Source organism: Cydia strobilella, chromosome Z (assembly GCF_947568885.1).
Source record: "Cydia strobilella chromosome Z, ilCydStro3.1, whole genome shotgun sequence".
In the NCBI taxonomy this organism is placed as follows: Eukaryota; Metazoa; Arthropoda; class Insecta; order Lepidoptera; family Tortricidae; genus Cydia; species Cydia strobilella.
Window position 1 is genome coordinate 50,044,650 of NC_086068.1, and position 18,903 is coordinate 50,063,552.

The window sequence follows — 18,903 nt, forward strand, 5'->3', positions numbered from 1 at the left end:
TCAGTGTCAATAATCCTCTGAGTGTCATTGGTATTATTATATTTCAATCGTTGATAAAAGGATGTATAATTGTGATTTTGTTGTGGCTTTCAAGTGTTAAGTTAATAATTGTTGTCTTTTGCAAAAGTTAATATATTATATCATGTTCTATTTCGTTTGGTGACGTGCCTGTGGTGTGTTAAAAACAATGTAATGCAAACGAGCACAGGTTGGCGACTCAGTAGTTCTTCAGTTTACCAAATTTATAATCCTATAATAACCTGACTTTCACAGACTAAAATTGTTTCTTCATAAACCTAATAAAAGTAGAAGAAAGAAGAAAGAAAATAGGGAGTATTAGTGCAATATTCTGCCACCAGAGTGCAGCGCTAAGGCGCATAAAGGTAAAAGTAAATTTTATAATTATTTATAAAACAGATACTTACCCGTAGGCGCCTCTAGGGTAGCGCGTAGGAGCTTTTGTTACCTTGTGGCAGGGGTGCGAAACTCCTCGCTTCGGTCAAACTCGGATTCGTTCGGCTCAACATTGCTCCGAGCAATTATTAGGGTTGGCACAACTTGACGTCCCTTTGCGTGCACGACCACAGATAAGATAAGATAGTGAATAGTGCCATATATTAGAAAGGGACAGCATGATTCGACCCTGAACCGCTGTCAAACTTCGGATTTGTAGGAAGTTTCCTTTCTGTACGGTGCTTGTGGGATACATTGGAATTAATAACTTGACATTGACAATTAGCCTCATGCATGAAGTTCTTATTTAATATTTTTATTATTCGGATGTTTGTTACCGTTATATTATGTTACAAAACATCTCCGTTATTAAATTATCATTTAATTGCTTAAAATTCATGCATGGATCTAATTGACGCTCTTAAGGTGCAGTAGGTTCAGCCAGCAAAGTTTCAGAAAAATCACAGCGCGCTATCACAATACGGTTGACAAAAAATTTATTAGCAATCTTGAGGTCTTTCTCTTGTAATTTCATAGATTCGAAACCTAATTTTTTGACTTTTACTTGATAGAAAATAATCACGAACATAGGTCTAAAACGCACCTTAAAATTTTATAAAAATTTTGTACAAAAGCTAAAAACATCAAAATTGCTTCTACAAATGCGCAATTTTATTTTTGATCGAACTCAACGATTACTTTTTTTTGTTACAACTTACCAAAAATTTAATTCAAAAACATGATACCCGCGATCCTGGGCACGCACAGCCATCTCGCCCACGCTTATGCTCAGTGAGACTGAGATTATAAGAATCTAAACCCACGGGCCCTTAAAATCGCCCCCCCCTACAAATAACTCACGCTCTCAAGAAAGTTTGGTTTGATATTACGAGTAGATCAAGAACAGATAAACAAGGAAATATGTTTTCATATTTATTAAGTCTATATACTCCAGGGTCTTCGAGGTTAAATTTGTATCTAACTCTAATAAACTAAATTAAAATACTACATGTACAAAAATGGTTTATATACATCAATTTTAATGCAGGTGCGTACCCAATTTTCTAAAAGATAATAATTAAAGAATGGATTTACAATAAACATTTATACGATGACATTATAACATTGAGTGAGACACATAATATGAAGGAAACCTTAGTATTAAAATATTGTTACGAATATTGATAAGTTATTCATGATTAACGGATGTCTATTTATACATAGTTAAATAGGTAGGTACACAGTAATGGTATAAATAGGTACGAACAATGATCTCTTTGATAGTAACAATTTTTAAAATTGACTGTTATCAAGGGGTAAACCGGGTAAACACTATTAACTAGGTAGTGAATAGAAGTTGATTCCTCGAACTAGAACCGCCAGCGCCAGCTTCAATGATTCAACCACACATGACACAATCCATCCCATCCATCTCTTCTACAATTCATCGAAGCTCATGCGCAGCGGATCACATCACGAGCTCAAACAACTCACGCCCTCATGATGCGCTCCTTAACCACTCACGGTCACGGGGGCATTGTAAGCACTTCGCATGAATATTTGGCACAATTATGCGTTTCACGCTTGCATTCTATCCACAGGCGCTCCACTACGTGTCTGAGCAAATATAGGTATGCATAGAGATATCTACAGAAATAATTTCGTTATTACACCGTCTTCTCATTACTTACATTATCTTGGTGAGTACTTAATGCTACTTATTTACATTTCACAATCAGTCGTAAATATACAGTTACGAAAAATTTGGCAGCTAAATTCTTTATTAATCGATTAAATACGTTAGGTACCTCGAAAATGTGATTTCATTTTATTATTCGTGGCACTGTTTTAATACTTTATAGGCCGGTCTAAAAAGCTTGTCTACTTTAATAGATGTAACTATGAAATATGGATATCCAAATTCGTACTGTAAAACTTTTTAAATAGTTATTTAGTAGGTAGGTATATTTTAAAGAGGTCGATTTTGGTGCTAGGATAATAGTTATTTCCCGCCTGGAACTGATAATTACAATAAATAAAGAGGATGTCTATGATAGGACGGGATGAAACTTACTGACTGACACAGGAGTCGTCGGGTCTATGTCCCGATGGTTCCCACAAACAGTGGACATTACTGTCCTCGCTATAACATAAAATCAGTGTGATCAATACATGAAAGGGTATTGTCAAGATTGAGTCAAGAGAGCTCTTATTTAAGGAGTGGCTCCTAGGGAGACATTCTAGAAGTTGGTGTCGTAGTCGGAGCGTCGGCGCGAGTAGTGCGAGCGCGGGTATTCGCCCGTGTACCCGTACACCTGGGAGCCGCCCGTCTGCCCGTAAATCTGCGATCCACCGCCATACCTGCCAACAAAACAACGTTTCAAACTCTTTGTCGCCACGTTACAGCGGTACAATGTGGACTCGTGTTAGTTAATCGCCCAGTAAGCACACATACAAATAAACCCTACTCTGATACTTAAACTTCTTGTAAATGTATATAGACTGAAAAAAAAACCTTATTTAGTAAGGACAGTAAATGTATGGAGCAGTATGCACTTTAGTCTCAGGCAATGCCGCTTGGCACGATTGTTCCTTAGGTCTAACAAAGCTGATTTGGCCCGGTAAAGCTGCATCGCCTGAGACAAAAGTGCATACTCAAGGCGCTTACTTACCCTTAGGTCAAGTTTTGTAAAATGTTTAAATAACTATAGGTACTTAGATGTAGGTACGTTTTTTGTCATAAAGTTACTTTATTTTAAAAACTTGATGGTTTAGTGCTCAAAAGTACGTGCAGATTCGAAGGACAAGTCAAATGTATTTGAGAGTGCTGTAGAGCAACGCTCTTGTAACCTCCCTCAAGTTACTTTTTTAGCAAATGAGAGGCTGAAAAAAGTACAGTACTCTCTCACAATAACCTTTTTCAATCTTTATATAAGGTAAGGTGGGTTAATACTATCACCGGGATAAGACTATCACTTGTATGGAATCCTCATACTGTCTGTCTTGCCCCGAGCATAATAAACTATGTTAGCCTTACCCCACCTTACCTTACATAGTTTATTAATTTTATTATGAACTTGTTATGGAGTTACAGTGGAAACTGGATAAGTGGAATAGCAAGGGACCGGCTGTTTAGTTCCGCTTATCCAGGTTTTCCACTTAACCAGGTTCAAATAAAACGTTTTCTCACTTACAGAGGCTCTCGCTAACAGAGGCTGTGGATGCTAGTAATGTCGCTTATAGAGGTCACGTATATGGTCAAATAAAAGATCAAGACTTAAATAATCATCTTTTATTAAATATGTATGTAGATATGTATTAACAAAAAATAGGTATGTAATCCTGACTGATGTAACTTATATTTAAACAAAATCACTCCTAATATTAATTTGTATAAGAGAAACCAGTATGGTTAAATAAATCAATGTACCGATTGTACTTTAAAGAAGAAAATCCGCACCACGGCTAAAAGAACCAAACTGAACGATGTGTGATCTCATACAAAATACGTAGTTAAAACACGAACCATATAATGTTAACGAAGCAAACTACCCTCCTTGTGACGGTTTATTAAAAATACAAATTTTATAACGCCGAGCTCCACTAATAGAGGTTTCGGAGACGGCTGCTTCCAGTTACAGAGTTAAAAATAAGAAATTTTCGAAAAAGATTCCGCTTATAGAGGTCTCAAAATTCCACTTATAGAGGTAATTCGTTGCCAAGGGACTGGAACCGAGAACTTGGGTCCACCACTAACCCAGGTTCCACTTATCCAGTTTCCACTGTATTTTATGAACATCAGTCTACAAGAGTCGCACGTCGCTCAAAAATAAAACTTCCTACTAATAACAAAGTACAAATGGGTTAATGATTATTTTTCTTGTGTATTGCGGCTTACCCGTAAGCGTTGCCTCCCGCGCCATAGATTTGCGAGCCGCGTCCAGAGTCCGGTGTGTAGTGCTGCATGTGCGTCTGCAGCTGCGGCGTCCACTCGGACCGCCACGAGTCGCCGGGCGTCGGGAACGCTAACTGCTCGATGAACGCCGTCGACATTCGCTGTCATTAAAAAAATTTTATAATGGGTACGTAGGTAATGGTTTGATTTAGTAAGAATCAAAATGTATTTATACATCTTATACAAGGACTACAATTATTTTTCTAACTGGACCTACTAATTGGTAACCGATGAACCTGGCACTACCGTTAACTATGAAGCTATTTTATGTAAATACTTTTAAAAAGGTTTCCATCCATGCCATCTTCTTTAGGTATTTGATAACTAAAGAAGATGGCGCTGTACGGCGCTATATGTTTTGAGATAGCTGAACTGACAAACGTCAACTTTTGACAAGAATTAAGTACTTAATAGGATAAGACGCTTACGCATCGGATAGCTGAAAGCATGCGTACGCATCTTCATACCAACGAGCGATTTCTCATACTTATATAAAATGCGGCCCGATACTGATAGATGTAATTCCACCCTAATGAAGAGACCCATACAGCGCCATCTACATCAGCTGTAAAATTCATGTACCCTGTTTTCAATAATATTTATTGTGTATACGACTATGTTAGCTTGAAATCGTATGTATTGTTAATTCCTATCAATTTGATTTCCTCAGCCCTTACCTATCCACTTTTTTATTAGATCGCTTTCCCCATCCATGCTTATCTCATAAACAGCCTAATGATATCCATTATATATCATTTTGAGAATAATGTTTACACTATAATCTCCTAAATTGTATAACGTGACGATTAGGTAATTACGTTATGAAAAAGCCCGAGACTACTGACTCACTTCGCAAACCCTTTCCAACCCCTTTTTCTTCTACCACATTCATCATTCCCTTCATAATGTGTAGCGTAAACCGTTATTAAATACTTGATAAGTTACAGCTGACAACCAAGGACGGTCTTTTTCATCTTTATAATAAAGGAATTAGCGACAAGAAATGCCAACTAATGCGTTAGAGGGGCATAATGTACTCATTAATCAATTTTACCTTCATATTATTGTTAGTCATAAGTCATAATAATCAAAGTTCAGATGGTATACCATTACATAATAAACTTGCTTATAATAATTGTTGTTAGGCCTTTATTCGCAGGTTATAATGATAGGTAGTCACGTGATTAGTTTGTTAGGACTTTCTTACACAGATTGACTAAGTTCCACGGTAAGCCCAAGGAGGCTTGTGTTATGGGTACTCAGACAACGATATATATAATATATAAATACTTAAATACATAGAAAACACCCATGACTCAGGAACAAATATCTGTGCTCATCACACAAATAAATGCGTGGGATTCGAACCCAGGACCATCGGTTTCACAGGCAGGGTCAATACCCACTAGGCCAGACCGGTCGTCAAATTAGTTACCTAAGCTAATCTAACACATTTAAGTTCTGTAAGGGTCGCAGTTCTAACCTAACCTAACCCGTTTTCCTGATAGCAGTTCGGTTCTGTAAGGGCCGCAGTTCTAATTCCTCCAATGACTCCAATCCAATTTTCTGGTAGCGGTTCGGATCTGTAAGGATTGCAGTTCTAACCTAACCTTATCGACTTTTTAGTAGCAGTTCGGTTCTGTGAGGGTCGCAGTTCTAACCTAACCTAACCCACTTTTCTGGTAAGAGTTCGGTTCTGTAAGGATCGCAGTTCTATCCTAACTGACTTTTTTAGTAGCAGTTAGGTTCTGTGACGGTCGCAGTTCTAACCTAACCTAACCGACTTTTTTTAGTAAGCAAGTAAGTAAGTATTTATTTGCGAAGTAGTTACAATAGTGTCTTAGGTGGTAAGTGAAAATTGGTTGCTTATTCTGATATTTGTACTATACAGATTGTACTAGCATGCAAAAATCTTAAAACTACTACAAATCTGGCTGTATATCTTGAGTAGCAGTTCGGTTCTGTGAGGGTCGCAGCTTTAACCTAACCTAACCCAATTTTCTAATAGCATTTAGGTCTGTAAGGTTTGCAGTTCTAATTAGCATCATTTTACTAATAATTCACTTTAGTCAATAAAACTATATGAAGAACAACTATTAGTACGTTAAAATATATGCATTAAAATATTTCTTAATAATTATTGATATATCTTTGAATGTTATAGTCATCAATTTTATACCTGTTGTGATTATAGTGTTTAATATTATAGACCTTTAATATTAAAATTACTGGGGTGTCCCGGAAGTAAAGAGACAAATTTATTTTCAAAATATGTAATTTAAGGTAAACATTAATAGTAATGATTTTGGTTGAAAGTAGTCACAAAGTTAATTAAATTATTAGAGTGATACCGAATTTGCTCCCACGACAACTAATTTTTTATTTATCTTAGATTGTTCGCGGCCAGTCATATTACGGCTGTTCAGGATTTTACAGCCGTCTCGTTTGGAAAAAAAATTGAAAAAAATACACAAAATAGATCTTTACCTATAGATTACCGGAAAACCTATTAGAAATGTGCAGTCAAGCGTAAACCGGACTTAATTACTTAGTTTTTGATCCGACCCCTACGGGTTTTTTAAAAACATTTCACATGGAAAGCCGGTGGACCATCCGGCACACTAGTTGTTTAGGAAACACAAGATCCTTACCCTACCCTGTGTATACATACTGGCCGCGTGTATGTGCGTTAGGCAAAACATACAGAACTATAAACGTTCTAGTAGTGAGCGACGTCCCCAGCTACTTGCCCCGAGGCGCCGACTCGCCAAATCACGACGGTTACTCAGCGTCATGGCACCAACTATTTACAATTCATTACCCTCAGATATACTTAACTTAAATAGTAACCAAGTATTTAAATCTAAACTTAAACTGCTGCTTATAGAAAAAGCATTCTACAGCATTGACGAATTTATAAATACTCGATGAGGTCATTGACTTCTGCATGGTAATTTAAAAAATAATAATATTCATGTTAACTATATTTAAATCTAATAATGTTTTTTAAGTTTAAAAATATTATGAAATATGTAATTCATTATATTAACGAACATATGTACATATATTTTTTTATAAATGTAAAATGTGACCTGTAAAATTTGCTTTTACCAATAAAGTTCTGTATTCTGTATACATAAAAAATACGCCTTGGAACGCGAGTCCGACTCGCACTTGTCCGGTTTTTTCATTCTGGCGACAGACGACTTTGATACTTTTAATTTATCCGCTGCCACTCTGACGGACGTTAAAGGAGTCTTATCAAAAATAAATTTTGTTAATATTTCGATGTACCATGATTGTCCTATTTCTAACCGGAATCTTCTTAAAACTAATCTCACCCGTTTCTTCATAAAATCTTATTATTATACTAATTTGTCTAGCTTTTACTTGAAGAGTGTTTTACTATATCCTTTTTGATATGAGACTTAAAATAAAGGCAATTCTGAATAATCCTATTAGCAAGTGCTTCATATTAATCTGATCATTCATTTTGAAAAAGTAATATGCAATAACGAAATTCCCGCTTTAAATGACAGATAACGAAATCGTAGATGCCACGACACCAAAACTTTTCTTTTGTTTTAATAATTATTTCGGCCAGTAAGACTTTGAAAGTTGTCTCTTTACTTCTGGCACAGCCTTTATTAAGCGTTATACTCGTACCTACTTAAAAAAAACTATGACTAATGGGGTTTATGTCCAAAAATCATATGGATATCAATTTCTAATTATCGAAATTCGAAACAATAAGTTGATGGGAAACAAAGGGATATCGTTTTGTAGATCTATACAATAATAATTATATAGTAGACTTTACAGAGTATCTTTAACGGTGTTAATCATAAAGGTTACAAACTAAAGATATTCCGTTACACATTGATGCCTATCATATTATAAATATTTGAAGAAGTTATTTAGAAGTAAAATTAGTTTTAGGCAATAACCTTTCCTGGCGGCAAATAAGGTAGATCACGTTCCTTCATTTGATGCACGTCGTCGAATCCTCCCATGTGACTCTTATCCAACTCGCGAAGCATGTCCTCACTGAGCGGTATGGGCTGCTTGGCTTTGGAGCTTTTCTGCCGGTTCACTAACTAAAATACAAAAAGGGTTTTATTTATTATTTTAACTTTCTTCACACTGAGGGCCAATGAAACAAATGGGCCACAAAAAATTAATATGAATTTTCAGACCTTTTCCAGTAAGGCACACGGGCCGCCAGCGAACCACCAGCGGGCTATTAATTATGTCGAGTACTTATCTTTTATGACGCTGCTAGTATAAAATAACATTAGTCAATGATGTTAAAAGTGGAAAAATTACTTCATTGGATGAGACTTGAACTCACGGCCTCTTCGGCCAAGGCAGTAATTATTGCACTTTTAAATTTATTCTAAGTTCAATAGCAGCGTTCGCAGACGTTTCTCTTTGGTAAATAAATTACGAATAATGTCATTTAGTTATCATTCGCGCGCCCATTTAGCCCGTACTTGTCCGTACATGTAAATATTGGCACGAGCGAGACGCATGGTCGACTGATAACAAAATGACATCATTTATATATCAATGAAACTTACAACGGTGACGCCAAATATAATGACAAATAGTAAAGATGCCATCGCTATAACAATAACTGCGATTCCCCACTGCGGCAAGAAGGATTCCTCTTCTGGGATGACAAGCGTCGGTTCTTCTCGTTTTGGCAGTACTGAAATAAATATGCAAGTTTCTTAATCATTATGTGGTTACTTTTGATGAATATTAGTCGGCGAATTTATAAATTTATAATAAATATGACTGGAAGTACATATTAGGAATAAAAAAAATGAGACTGCTATAACAAACCTATAAATTCCGTGTACGCAGGGTCCATCACGAATTTACCAATTTCTAATTTCCCAGCAGATTTGTCGATAGTTTTAGTCATCTTTTCATTGCTTTTCTTCATTCTATCTTCATCAGGTTGATCACCTAGCATCACGTCTGGGTCCAGCTCCTGCTCTTCCTCAGGGACGGGCTCCATGACGGAACCTGGCTTAGCCTCATGTAAAGATTTGTGAAACAGTTTCTTTAATTCTAACGTGTCCACTCTATTGTCTACATCGTTCAGCTCTATGAAATAGTCCACGAGTACGGAACCTTTACTGAATCCATCAATCCTTATTCCTTTGTACCATTTGCTGAGAAAGTTAGATTTAGAGTAGACAGAATTCAGCTGCAAGAAAATTTTCTTTGTTATTAGGCATATATATTTTAGAGATTTAAATTTAGATATTTATTCTCATAATATAAAATTACAATATAAATTATCCTAGACTCTACACGAATTTATATTATGATCGTCAGTACATACAATTAACATTACCTATATTTGATAAATTCAAAAATACAATTTAATTACATAATATACATACATTACATTATCAAATAAATTCAAAATTACAATTTAAAAATGTCTGAGTAAGTAATCATAATTTGATCCACTTATGTTAAAACAAAAATTCGGGAGTAACTAATTACGAGTATCTCTTAATGATCGTCATTTTCTAAGTAAAAACTAGGTACAAATTATAATACAAAACAATTTATGAAAAACATGTCAGTTTAAAATATTAATTAACAATGTCGAATCTCGAGGTCATAAACTGATTCATTGAATAAAGTTGATTTTCCAATAAAAGGACTCTCAGTTGACGCTCAAATGTTTCGTCAGGTGTTATAATACTATGATGTATACCTATAATATAGGACTTGCGTAATTTCATAAAAAAAAACTTTATTATGTTTAGATATAAAGCTGTTTTAAATAAAGTGGTGTAATGTATAGTATTTCGATTTCTAGCTGGCCCCGAACGGCTTATCCTTTGTCTTTTGTTGTATAAAAAAAGGTTGGCTGGCTTCAACTGGTCATTGAATTACGACTCTATATTGGAATAAGATAACTGCAACGAAGCGTGAATATTATTAAAGTAAGTGGTATGATATAATGGATCCTAACAAGTTAATTTTGAAATTATGAAATCAGTCAAGGTTGTTTTACTATTATATTGCTTTTAAAATAAGTGGAGCATAAAAAGTGAGTAGCTATCATTTTTACCTCTTGTTTTACTTCTTCAGCCAATCTTTGCCATTCTTCGGTATGATGGTCTAATAACTCTGGTACCCATGTTACGCCTGAAACGATATAATAGCAAAATTACATTATTACATTTAATTGTATTAGTGCCGGTACAGACCACAACCTGACGGAAACTTGTATAGGAACTGCACGCCGACGTTTTGCGGTTGGCGTGCAATTCCCATACAAATTGCAGTTAGGTTGCAATCCGTCTATATCGGGTATCATCCCTTACAGTATTAATTTATTGTTTAATAAACTTTCCCAATTTTCCGCACATTAATGTATTACTATTGCAAGTAATAGTTATTTTCCTAAAGTAATATTGTTTTAGGTTACCGCGATAGTTATTCATGAAATAAAACTATTTAAACGGATTGTATAGATGAAGACCAAAATAGAAAGGCACTATCATAAAAACTCAGGTTCTAGTGTTTAACAATGTAGCTCTGATAAGGAATTGAGAGACAGACAGCCATCACAATCATTTCTTAGTAAATTATGGTAAAAGTATTAAACATACCGGAAACAATTTTAATAGTAGCAGCAATATCACATTCATAGCGGCATACGCCAGGGGTGGTGGAGGGCGGTGGCGCAGGCGTGGTCGTCGTGGTGCTGACGACGCGGCGAGTGGTCGGCGCAGTGCTCAACTCGGGAGAAGGACTGGTAGCTGTCGCGTTTCTCTGAGCTTCCAGCAACTTTTCAATCGAAAACGGTGTCGTAGATGGAGTGGGCCAGCCGGTAAACTCAGTTGACGCTCTACGATATGAAGGAGACCCGTGAACAAGTAGGTACACAAAATTGCCTTATAAAATATCTAATATAGGTATATAATTTTTTTTTTATTTCAGAGAAGTAACTAGTAAGCAAAAGAAAACAATACACGAGTAGAATGTTACGTGGCAAAGTCAAATATTGGTCTCGTACCACACAGAACGTATAAAAAGTTTTTAAGGAGCAGTGAGTTCAGGTCCTTCTCAGAACGCAGTTCGCTGATCACTAAGCGGACGGCATCGGCAGTGCGTGTGTGCCCGGGATCGCGGATGTTATTGTTATTCAGTTGTTACTTTTAGTTATTTTTACCTAAAAAGTAATCGATGAGTTCGATCAAAATCACGTTAATAGCTCTTGTGCAAAATTAGTTACAATTTTTAATGGTGCATTTTAAACCTATGTTCGTGATTTTTTTCTATCAAGCGAATCACTCAGGTTTCGAATCGATGAAGTTACTAGAAAAAGGCCTGAAGATTGCTATTCATATTTTTTGTGAAACAAAAAAGCGCTACCATTTTTAAAAACTTCACTGAACGCACTGCACCTTAATGAGAGTGGCAAGAGGAGAAAATTATTGGTACAAGAAAGATAATGTATTTACGTTTTACAAACTCTAATTTTACATTTCTGTTTCTCAATTACCTCGTTGGCCAACCTTTCTGGATCTTGGGAGTAACTGGACTTGGTCCACTCTCGCCACTGGGTCTGGGCGTAGTTTTCCTTACGGGTTTGCTTCCTGGCCTTGATGGGAAAACTAGTTTAATTCCCCCAGGAGCTTTCGTAGTTGAACTGGGCGCCGCAGTTTCTTCGCTATTATTCAATTTGAAGCCAGGTGGAAGCAAATTAGAAACATCTGCAATTTTAATACTATCCAACGGATTGTCGCTCTTGTCGTTGTCAGTTTTGTTTAACTTAAATCCAGGTGGTAAGAACGCCGATATATCCACTGGCGCAGTCTTTACAGGTAGTTCTATTTTGGGGGCACCTGTCGATGAATTCAATTTAAAATCTTTAGGTAAGAATGCAGAGATGTCTACCTTTTGCACTTTGTCCAAAATATCTATTTTGCTAGATTCTTTACTAGTGCTTTCTTCACTGGCAGGGAACTTGTATCCTGGTGGCAATAACATACTCAATCCGTGTTTTGAACCTTCTTCTGGAGGTTTATTTTCTTTAGGTTTATATTCCTTAGGCCGAAGAGATTTGATATCTAGAAGTATAACTTTGTTCTTAGAACTTATGCCTGATGAACGACCTTGCGTATTGTTTACGATTGGTTCTTCCGTGGTAGAAGTAGGTGCAGGTGTTGTAGTAGTCGTGGTGGTGCTGGTGCGTTTGTCTTTATAAGACAATCTAGGCTTATAGCCTTGAGGTAGCAGTCCTGTCAAATCGTCCATCACAGTCACCAATGACGGCTTTTTTCTAGGTTTAGGTGTGGTGGAAGTAGTAACACGCGGAGTAAATTTTTTGATCATAACTGGTAAAGGTTCCGGCGCTGATCGCTCTGTTGTTACTGGAACTTGTGTACTCTTTAAAGTAAATATATTCAAAGATGACGTTGTAGTTGTTGTAGACGTTGTGGTTGTCGGTTCTGTCGTAGCTTCTGTTATTAACTCAATATTCTTGTTTGCTTTATCCAACGAGCCCGAAAGCACATCACTTGATAATTCTGATTGGATACTGTCAAGTTTATCATTTATATTTTCTGTAGACGAGCTGGTAATTAATCCACTTACTTGCTCTTGCGGATCTCGTGTAATATTTTCCTCGTCTTCTTCTACGCTTTCATCATTATCATCCTTTTCATCGGTGAGTACTTGTTTTTTTTCTTCTTGTTCAACAGTTGGGAATGGTAAAAATCGCGCCCCAGAAACACTCCGACTAGTCTGTACTGAAGCCACTACTACCCAATTTTCAGTTGTGACGGGCAAAGATGTATCATTGTTATTATTTTCGGCCATAAATGCGGTTTCTGTGATTGCGCCTATCTTTTTGGTACTTGGTGCATATGTAACGTCTTGTATAGATATTGTCCCGTTTACTACGCTTTTCGTAGTCACAACGGACACCACTTCTTGACCAAGAATAGAGGGAGTTTCTATAGATGTAAGATCTTCCTCAGAGCTCGTCATATTGTTGTTAACTGTAGTATCATTCTTTGATAAATCATCAGTTTGGTCAATAATAGGTGTATCGACAAATTGCTTGAAATTGTCATCTTCCACCATAGTGTTGTTATCTGGTTTCATAACTAACACATCGAATGATTTAGTAACAGTTGTATTAGCTTCGTATGTTGTATTTTCTGGTTCATCGGTAGCATCGTATTCATCATAAATATTGGACGTCGTCGTTTCCGTATGCTGATTTATATGTTGAGGCGGTTTAGTGGTATGTTGCACTTCGGTGCTTTCCGGTTCGTCATAATAAACATCCTCATATTCTGAATCAGCCAGTGCTTCCTCGCTACTATTCTCTTCGTGAGAATTAAAATTTTCCTTAGCAACTGTTGTTGTTGATGGAACTGGAGCTATAGGTGGGTCACTTACTTCCGATGACAATTTTAATGAAGCATCTTTTGGTACATTACCTTCATTCATAGAAGAAGCATCTGGCTTGCTATCATCTGAAACTTCTGCATACTTGCTATTGTTAGACTTAATTACTTGAACGTCAAACGAACCTTGTGTATGTTTCATTAGTTCTCTAAACGAACTGATATCACTTATATCTTCTTCAAGTAAGGGCTCCAAGTCTAAAAGTCCTTTATATTCTGTAGATGAAGCATGATAAGGACTTGATTGCGAATTTGGTTGCCTAAGGTTGTTGTTTCTCGAAAATAGTTTTCCCGGAACATTACCCAAGTCAGTGTTCTCTTCTCCTGAGTCTGAATGCTCGTAGTTCGTATACCGTGCAGCATTTGGTTTCACGTTTTGTTTTATCTTAGGGATTATCTTGTTTGGATTGTACGTGGTAACCCTATGAAGATCGAATAGATCTTGATTATCATTGTCAATATCTTCATCATGAGCGATGTGTCCACTTTGACCATTACTTTTTAGGCTATTGCCGTCGAAAGGTATATTTTTAAAACGAGTATTTTGCAAATAATCAATGTCAGGATTATTTATTGTTATTTGACCTAAAAATGTTTCTGGTTTTGATGGGTCATTTTGATATGCTATGGAATGTATCTGTGATACATTATTAGGTCGTTTAGTTGAAGCTGGGTGTACAATTTGGTAATTATGAGGTAGCGCTGGCCTGTACTTTTGGCGTTGCTGAGGATTGTAATCTGGTTGATTGACATAATATTGGCCTCCAGATTGACTCCTACCCGTCGGTAATTGGAAAGGTGACGGGTTCTGATTGTAATTTGGGCTAGGGAACCTGACGTAGCCGTCATTGTAGAGAGGTTGTTGCGGCTGTGGTACTCGAAAAGAGTCCCCGTGTTCGTAGAACGTCGACGGTCGACTCGGGAACAGAGGTGGTTGAACTTGAGCAAAGTTCTTTTCTATCGGTGAGTAATAAAAATCATTTTCGTCTGAAACAACATAAAACCATAGTTAAGTACTGTTCTAATTTATACAATATATGTCCCTGGCCGTAGCCTTGAGCCGGGGGAGAGAGGGGGGGTTTGAAAGTCCCATGCATTTTTCGGTTTTTCACATATCTTGAAAATTTTGTATCTTAGCGACATGACTACTTAGACAAAACGAAAGCTCATTAAATTTTCTACAAGTTTAATTTATTCAACTTTTTCGATATCTTGAATAGTTTTTTTGGGGCTCTCAATTTTATCTTGATATCTACATCAATGAAGCTACTCGGCCACGTTTGGTATCGTTTACGTATAAATCGGGGTTGCTAAATTAATTTGACATGGACTGCATTGACACCCTTCCGAAATAAAAACATATTAACTTTTTTTTATACTACGTCGGTGGCAAACAAGCATACGGCCCGCCTGATGTTAAGCAGTCTCCGTAGCCTATGTACGCCTGCAACTCCAGAGGAGTTACATGCGCGTTGCCGACCCTAACACTCCTCTCCCTCGTTGAGCTCTGACAACCTTACTCACCGGCAGAAACACAACACTATGAGTAGGGTCTAGTGTTATTTGGCTGCGGTTTTCTGTAAGGTGGAGGTACTTCCCCAGTTGGACTCTGCCTCTGCTCTAGATCTGGAATGACATCCGCTGTCCTGTGCCCTATTACACAAAGCGAGATGTCATTCACAGTGCCCATACCTCTCTTTTGGACGTAGTTTAAGGACATACCCGGATACGGACGTAGTTTAAGGACATACACGCTTTAAAGAAATACCTTTTCTTTAAACTCCTCTTCACGCTTAAACCGCTGAACCGATTTAGTTGAAATTTGGTACAGAGATATTTTGAGTCCCGAGACAGGACATGATACTTAATTTTTATGTAAATAACCATCCTTTAAATGTGTTAAATGGGGTGCAGAATACGTCTTTCATTTCATTTCATTTATTTTATTCTTAAACAATACAAGCATTGTGTCAGAAATTACATTAAATACAATTTATAAATAACAATAATAATAAACACATTTATACTAATACTAAATAACAATTATAAATACCTTAAATTAGCGACTTATCAAATATTTCATCAATACTATAGGAGCATCTAGTCAATAAGAACGACTTCAACCTACGCTTAAATAAAAACCAATCCGTAATGGATTTTAGGTCAGTAGGGAGCTTATTAAATAGAGTGACTGCCTGGTATCTTGCGCAATGTTTGGCTACCTGAAGTTTCGGAAGGAAGCTACCCTTTATGTTTTTCGTCCTTGTGGCTAGGCGAGACTCCTGTTCTTCATCAGTACAATCTTTCGCAATATTTTTAACAAACTGGGTAAGAAGAATAAGGACGTACAAGCTGGGACCCGTGAGAATACCCAATTTTTCAAAATACTCTCTACATGAACCAAAAGAAGGAATGTGTACCATTGCTCGAATTGCTCTTTTCTGGGCAATCAAGGCTCCGTTTATATTATATAAAAAGCTATTTCCCCAAAACCTTATGCTATACCGCAATATTGATTCTACCAGGGCATAATAAACAATTTTGAGTTGATCTAGTTCTAAAACATCTCTAAGGCTTCTAAGGGCATAACAAGCAGAATGGATTGAATTTACTATAAGCCTCAAGCTCTCGCTTCCAATTTAGATTAGAGTCAATGTTAACTCCCAGAAATTTAACGTGGTCAGCAGTATTCAAATAAACTTGGTCCATAGTAACATCAAGTTTGTCAGTTTTCTTGGCGTTTAGTTTGAATAGCAAAGCTTGCGTTTTGTCTGAATTCAGGCGTAAGTTATTACACGAGAACCAATGAGTAAAGGCTGAAATAGCACTATTGGTGATACTATTGGGCTCAGCCATGCTATTCGCAGATATGACTGCGTTTGTGTCATCAGCAAAAACAATCAAGGAGCAGCTCGGCACGACACCAGACACTTAGTTGACCAGGTCATTAACAAATAGGAGGAAGAGTATAGGACCTAAAATGGAACCCTGTGGTACCCCTCTGTTTACTCTAACTAACTTTGATTTAACAGGAATATCAACTCTACATTCACCACTAACTTCAGAATTATTTATTTCTACATATTGGTTCCTGTTTTGAAGATAGCTAGCTAAGAGATGATACGCATTTCCCCTGATTCCATAAAACTTAAGCTTTTCCATAAGAATCACATGGTCGACCGTGTCAAATGCGGAACTCTTTTTATTAAGAAGAGAAGATTTATTGCAATAACTCAAAAACTACTGGACCGATCATGTTCGCTATTGTTTTCATTGAAAGTATTTATTAAGCTTTTGTTTTACGATTTTTTTCATGGTTCAAAAGTTAAAGGGGTTGGGGGTGGGGGGGGGATGACATATATTTTTATTCCATCGAAGCGATTATTTCCGAAAATATGAACAATATCAAAAAATGGTTTGTGGATTGTGGAGTTCCGTATTTGTTTTGAAAGACCTATCCAACGTTAGTTGGGACAAAGCAAAAAAAGATTAACAAAATAGTACCCTATGCGAAATCGCAGCTTTCTAGCACTAACGATCACGGAGCAAAGCCTCGATCGGACAGACAGACAGACATGACGAAACTATAAGAGTTTCTAGGTGACTACGAAACCCTAAAAAGAGACATTTAGAACTGCAGAGGAAGACCAGAACGTCGCGTATTTTACGTTAAATTATGTTTGACGATTTGTCTTCTTCGTTGTTAAGTTAGGTTTTTAAACAACATGTTTGTCAAGGTCGAGTTCTGATGATGTCCACAAATCTTATAAGCATAGTTATAGCGATATCTTATTTTTACCTGCAAAACCAAGCATCAAGCATTTGAATAAACAGTGATATTTGATGAAATGGAACTGCTGATGATGACCAGAACGCCGGAGATGATCGAGTTGTGTCAAAAATCTAGGCATCGAAATCGATTTAGAGATTTACGGCAGCAATGCAGTCAACAGTAATGTCATGCTGCAATACTGCAGTAGTAATAACGCATAAGTTTACGTGTACAGTCGCTATTAGCTATATACCTAACAGCGGCCAAGGTATTTACAAATATCTGAACAAAGCCTCTTAAGCCTCTATATTCAAGATTTTTGAGCACATTGGCCGCTCCAATATATATGTATCTAATGGGGACCTATTTTATTTTATTATTATTAGCCTATACCTACACCGCTTCATCATCTCTGGCATTAAGTCCGCCATTTGTACCTTGTCGTATTTTATGAAATATAGATCTTGGTGGCTCAGATGGTAGAGCACTGTACTAGCGATCCAGTGGTCGTGGGTTCAAGTCCCACCCAAGACAGTGATTTTTTTAACCGACTTCAATTTCATAGAAGGAGGAAGTTCTGTATTCTGTTGTGGCTATTTTTTTTATGTATGTTCACCGATTACTCCGAGATCCGTGGTCCGATTTGAGTAATTATTTATTTTTATTGTTCGAAAGGAGCTACTTCCAAGTTGGTCCCATATTAATCTGGTTCTGATCTGATGATGGGATCCCTGAGGAATTGAGGGAATTCCTCAATTTTTAAAGGCACATTTATGGTGATTTGGGTATTTTCTTAAGCAACTTGAGCATTATCTCTCGAAAACGACCAATTTGATTAAGTGGATCTGATGATCTTGATTGTTTTGATGATAGTGATGATGATTAGTAGGAGATACGTTATATATGGTCGACCTTCATCGATATGTCTGACGGATGAAACTTATATTTTATGAAAGAAAATATGTTCCTAAACATAAATAAGTAGGGTTGCCTAAAGAAATATAGTAGAGTAGTAAGTATACAACTTGTACAACATGAATAAATTAGGTTGCCTATGTTTTTCCGGTCACTATTATGAGTTTGCCGTGTTTAAACAGGTGAGTTAAAATCGATAATTGCACCCATTTGTCTGACGCTTGAATTATATATCAAAATAATGGTAATTTTATTGCGAATACAATGGTATAGGGTTGCCTGCAAAAATCCGGTCACAAATATGGGTTGCCAGGCTTTTAAAGAAAATAAGAAGGAAAGACTTTTAGCGATCA

At 36.7% G+C, this 18,903-nt stretch overlaps 1 protein-coding gene and 1 non-coding gene across 2 annotated transcripts in view; one reads left to right on the top strand and one right to left on the bottom strand.

The window, feature by feature from the left end:
* Positions 1 to 1,378: 1,378 nt before the first annotated feature.
* Positions 1,379 to 18,903, bottom strand: part of LOC134753940 (mucin-17) — a 93,378-nt gene continuing 75,853 nt past the window's right edge. The window contains exons 3-10 of the mRNA XM_063689927.1: positions 11,949 to 14,850; positions 11,053 to 11,291; positions 10,509 to 10,585; positions 9,257 to 9,626; positions 8,989 to 9,119; positions 8,356 to 8,505; positions 4,352 to 4,509; positions 1,379 to 2,814 (exon numbers count right to left, since the gene is read on the bottom strand). Coding sequence (XP_063545997.1) covers positions 2,694 to 2,814; positions 4,352 to 4,509; positions 8,356 to 8,505; positions 8,989 to 9,119; positions 9,257 to 9,626; positions 10,509 to 10,585; positions 11,053 to 11,291; positions 11,949 to 14,850 — 4,148 coding nt within the window. The 3' untranslated portion in view covers positions 1,379 to 2,693. The remainder of the gene's footprint in view (positions 2,815 to 4,351; positions 4,510 to 8,355; positions 8,506 to 8,988; positions 9,120 to 9,256; positions 9,627 to 10,508; positions 10,586 to 11,052; positions 11,292 to 11,948; positions 14,851 to 18,903) is intronic.
* Positions 18,097 to 18,169, top strand: Trnaa-agc (transfer RNA alanine (anticodon AGC)). The gene has a single exon. It is a non-coding gene; the product is annotated as a tRNA-Ala (tRNA).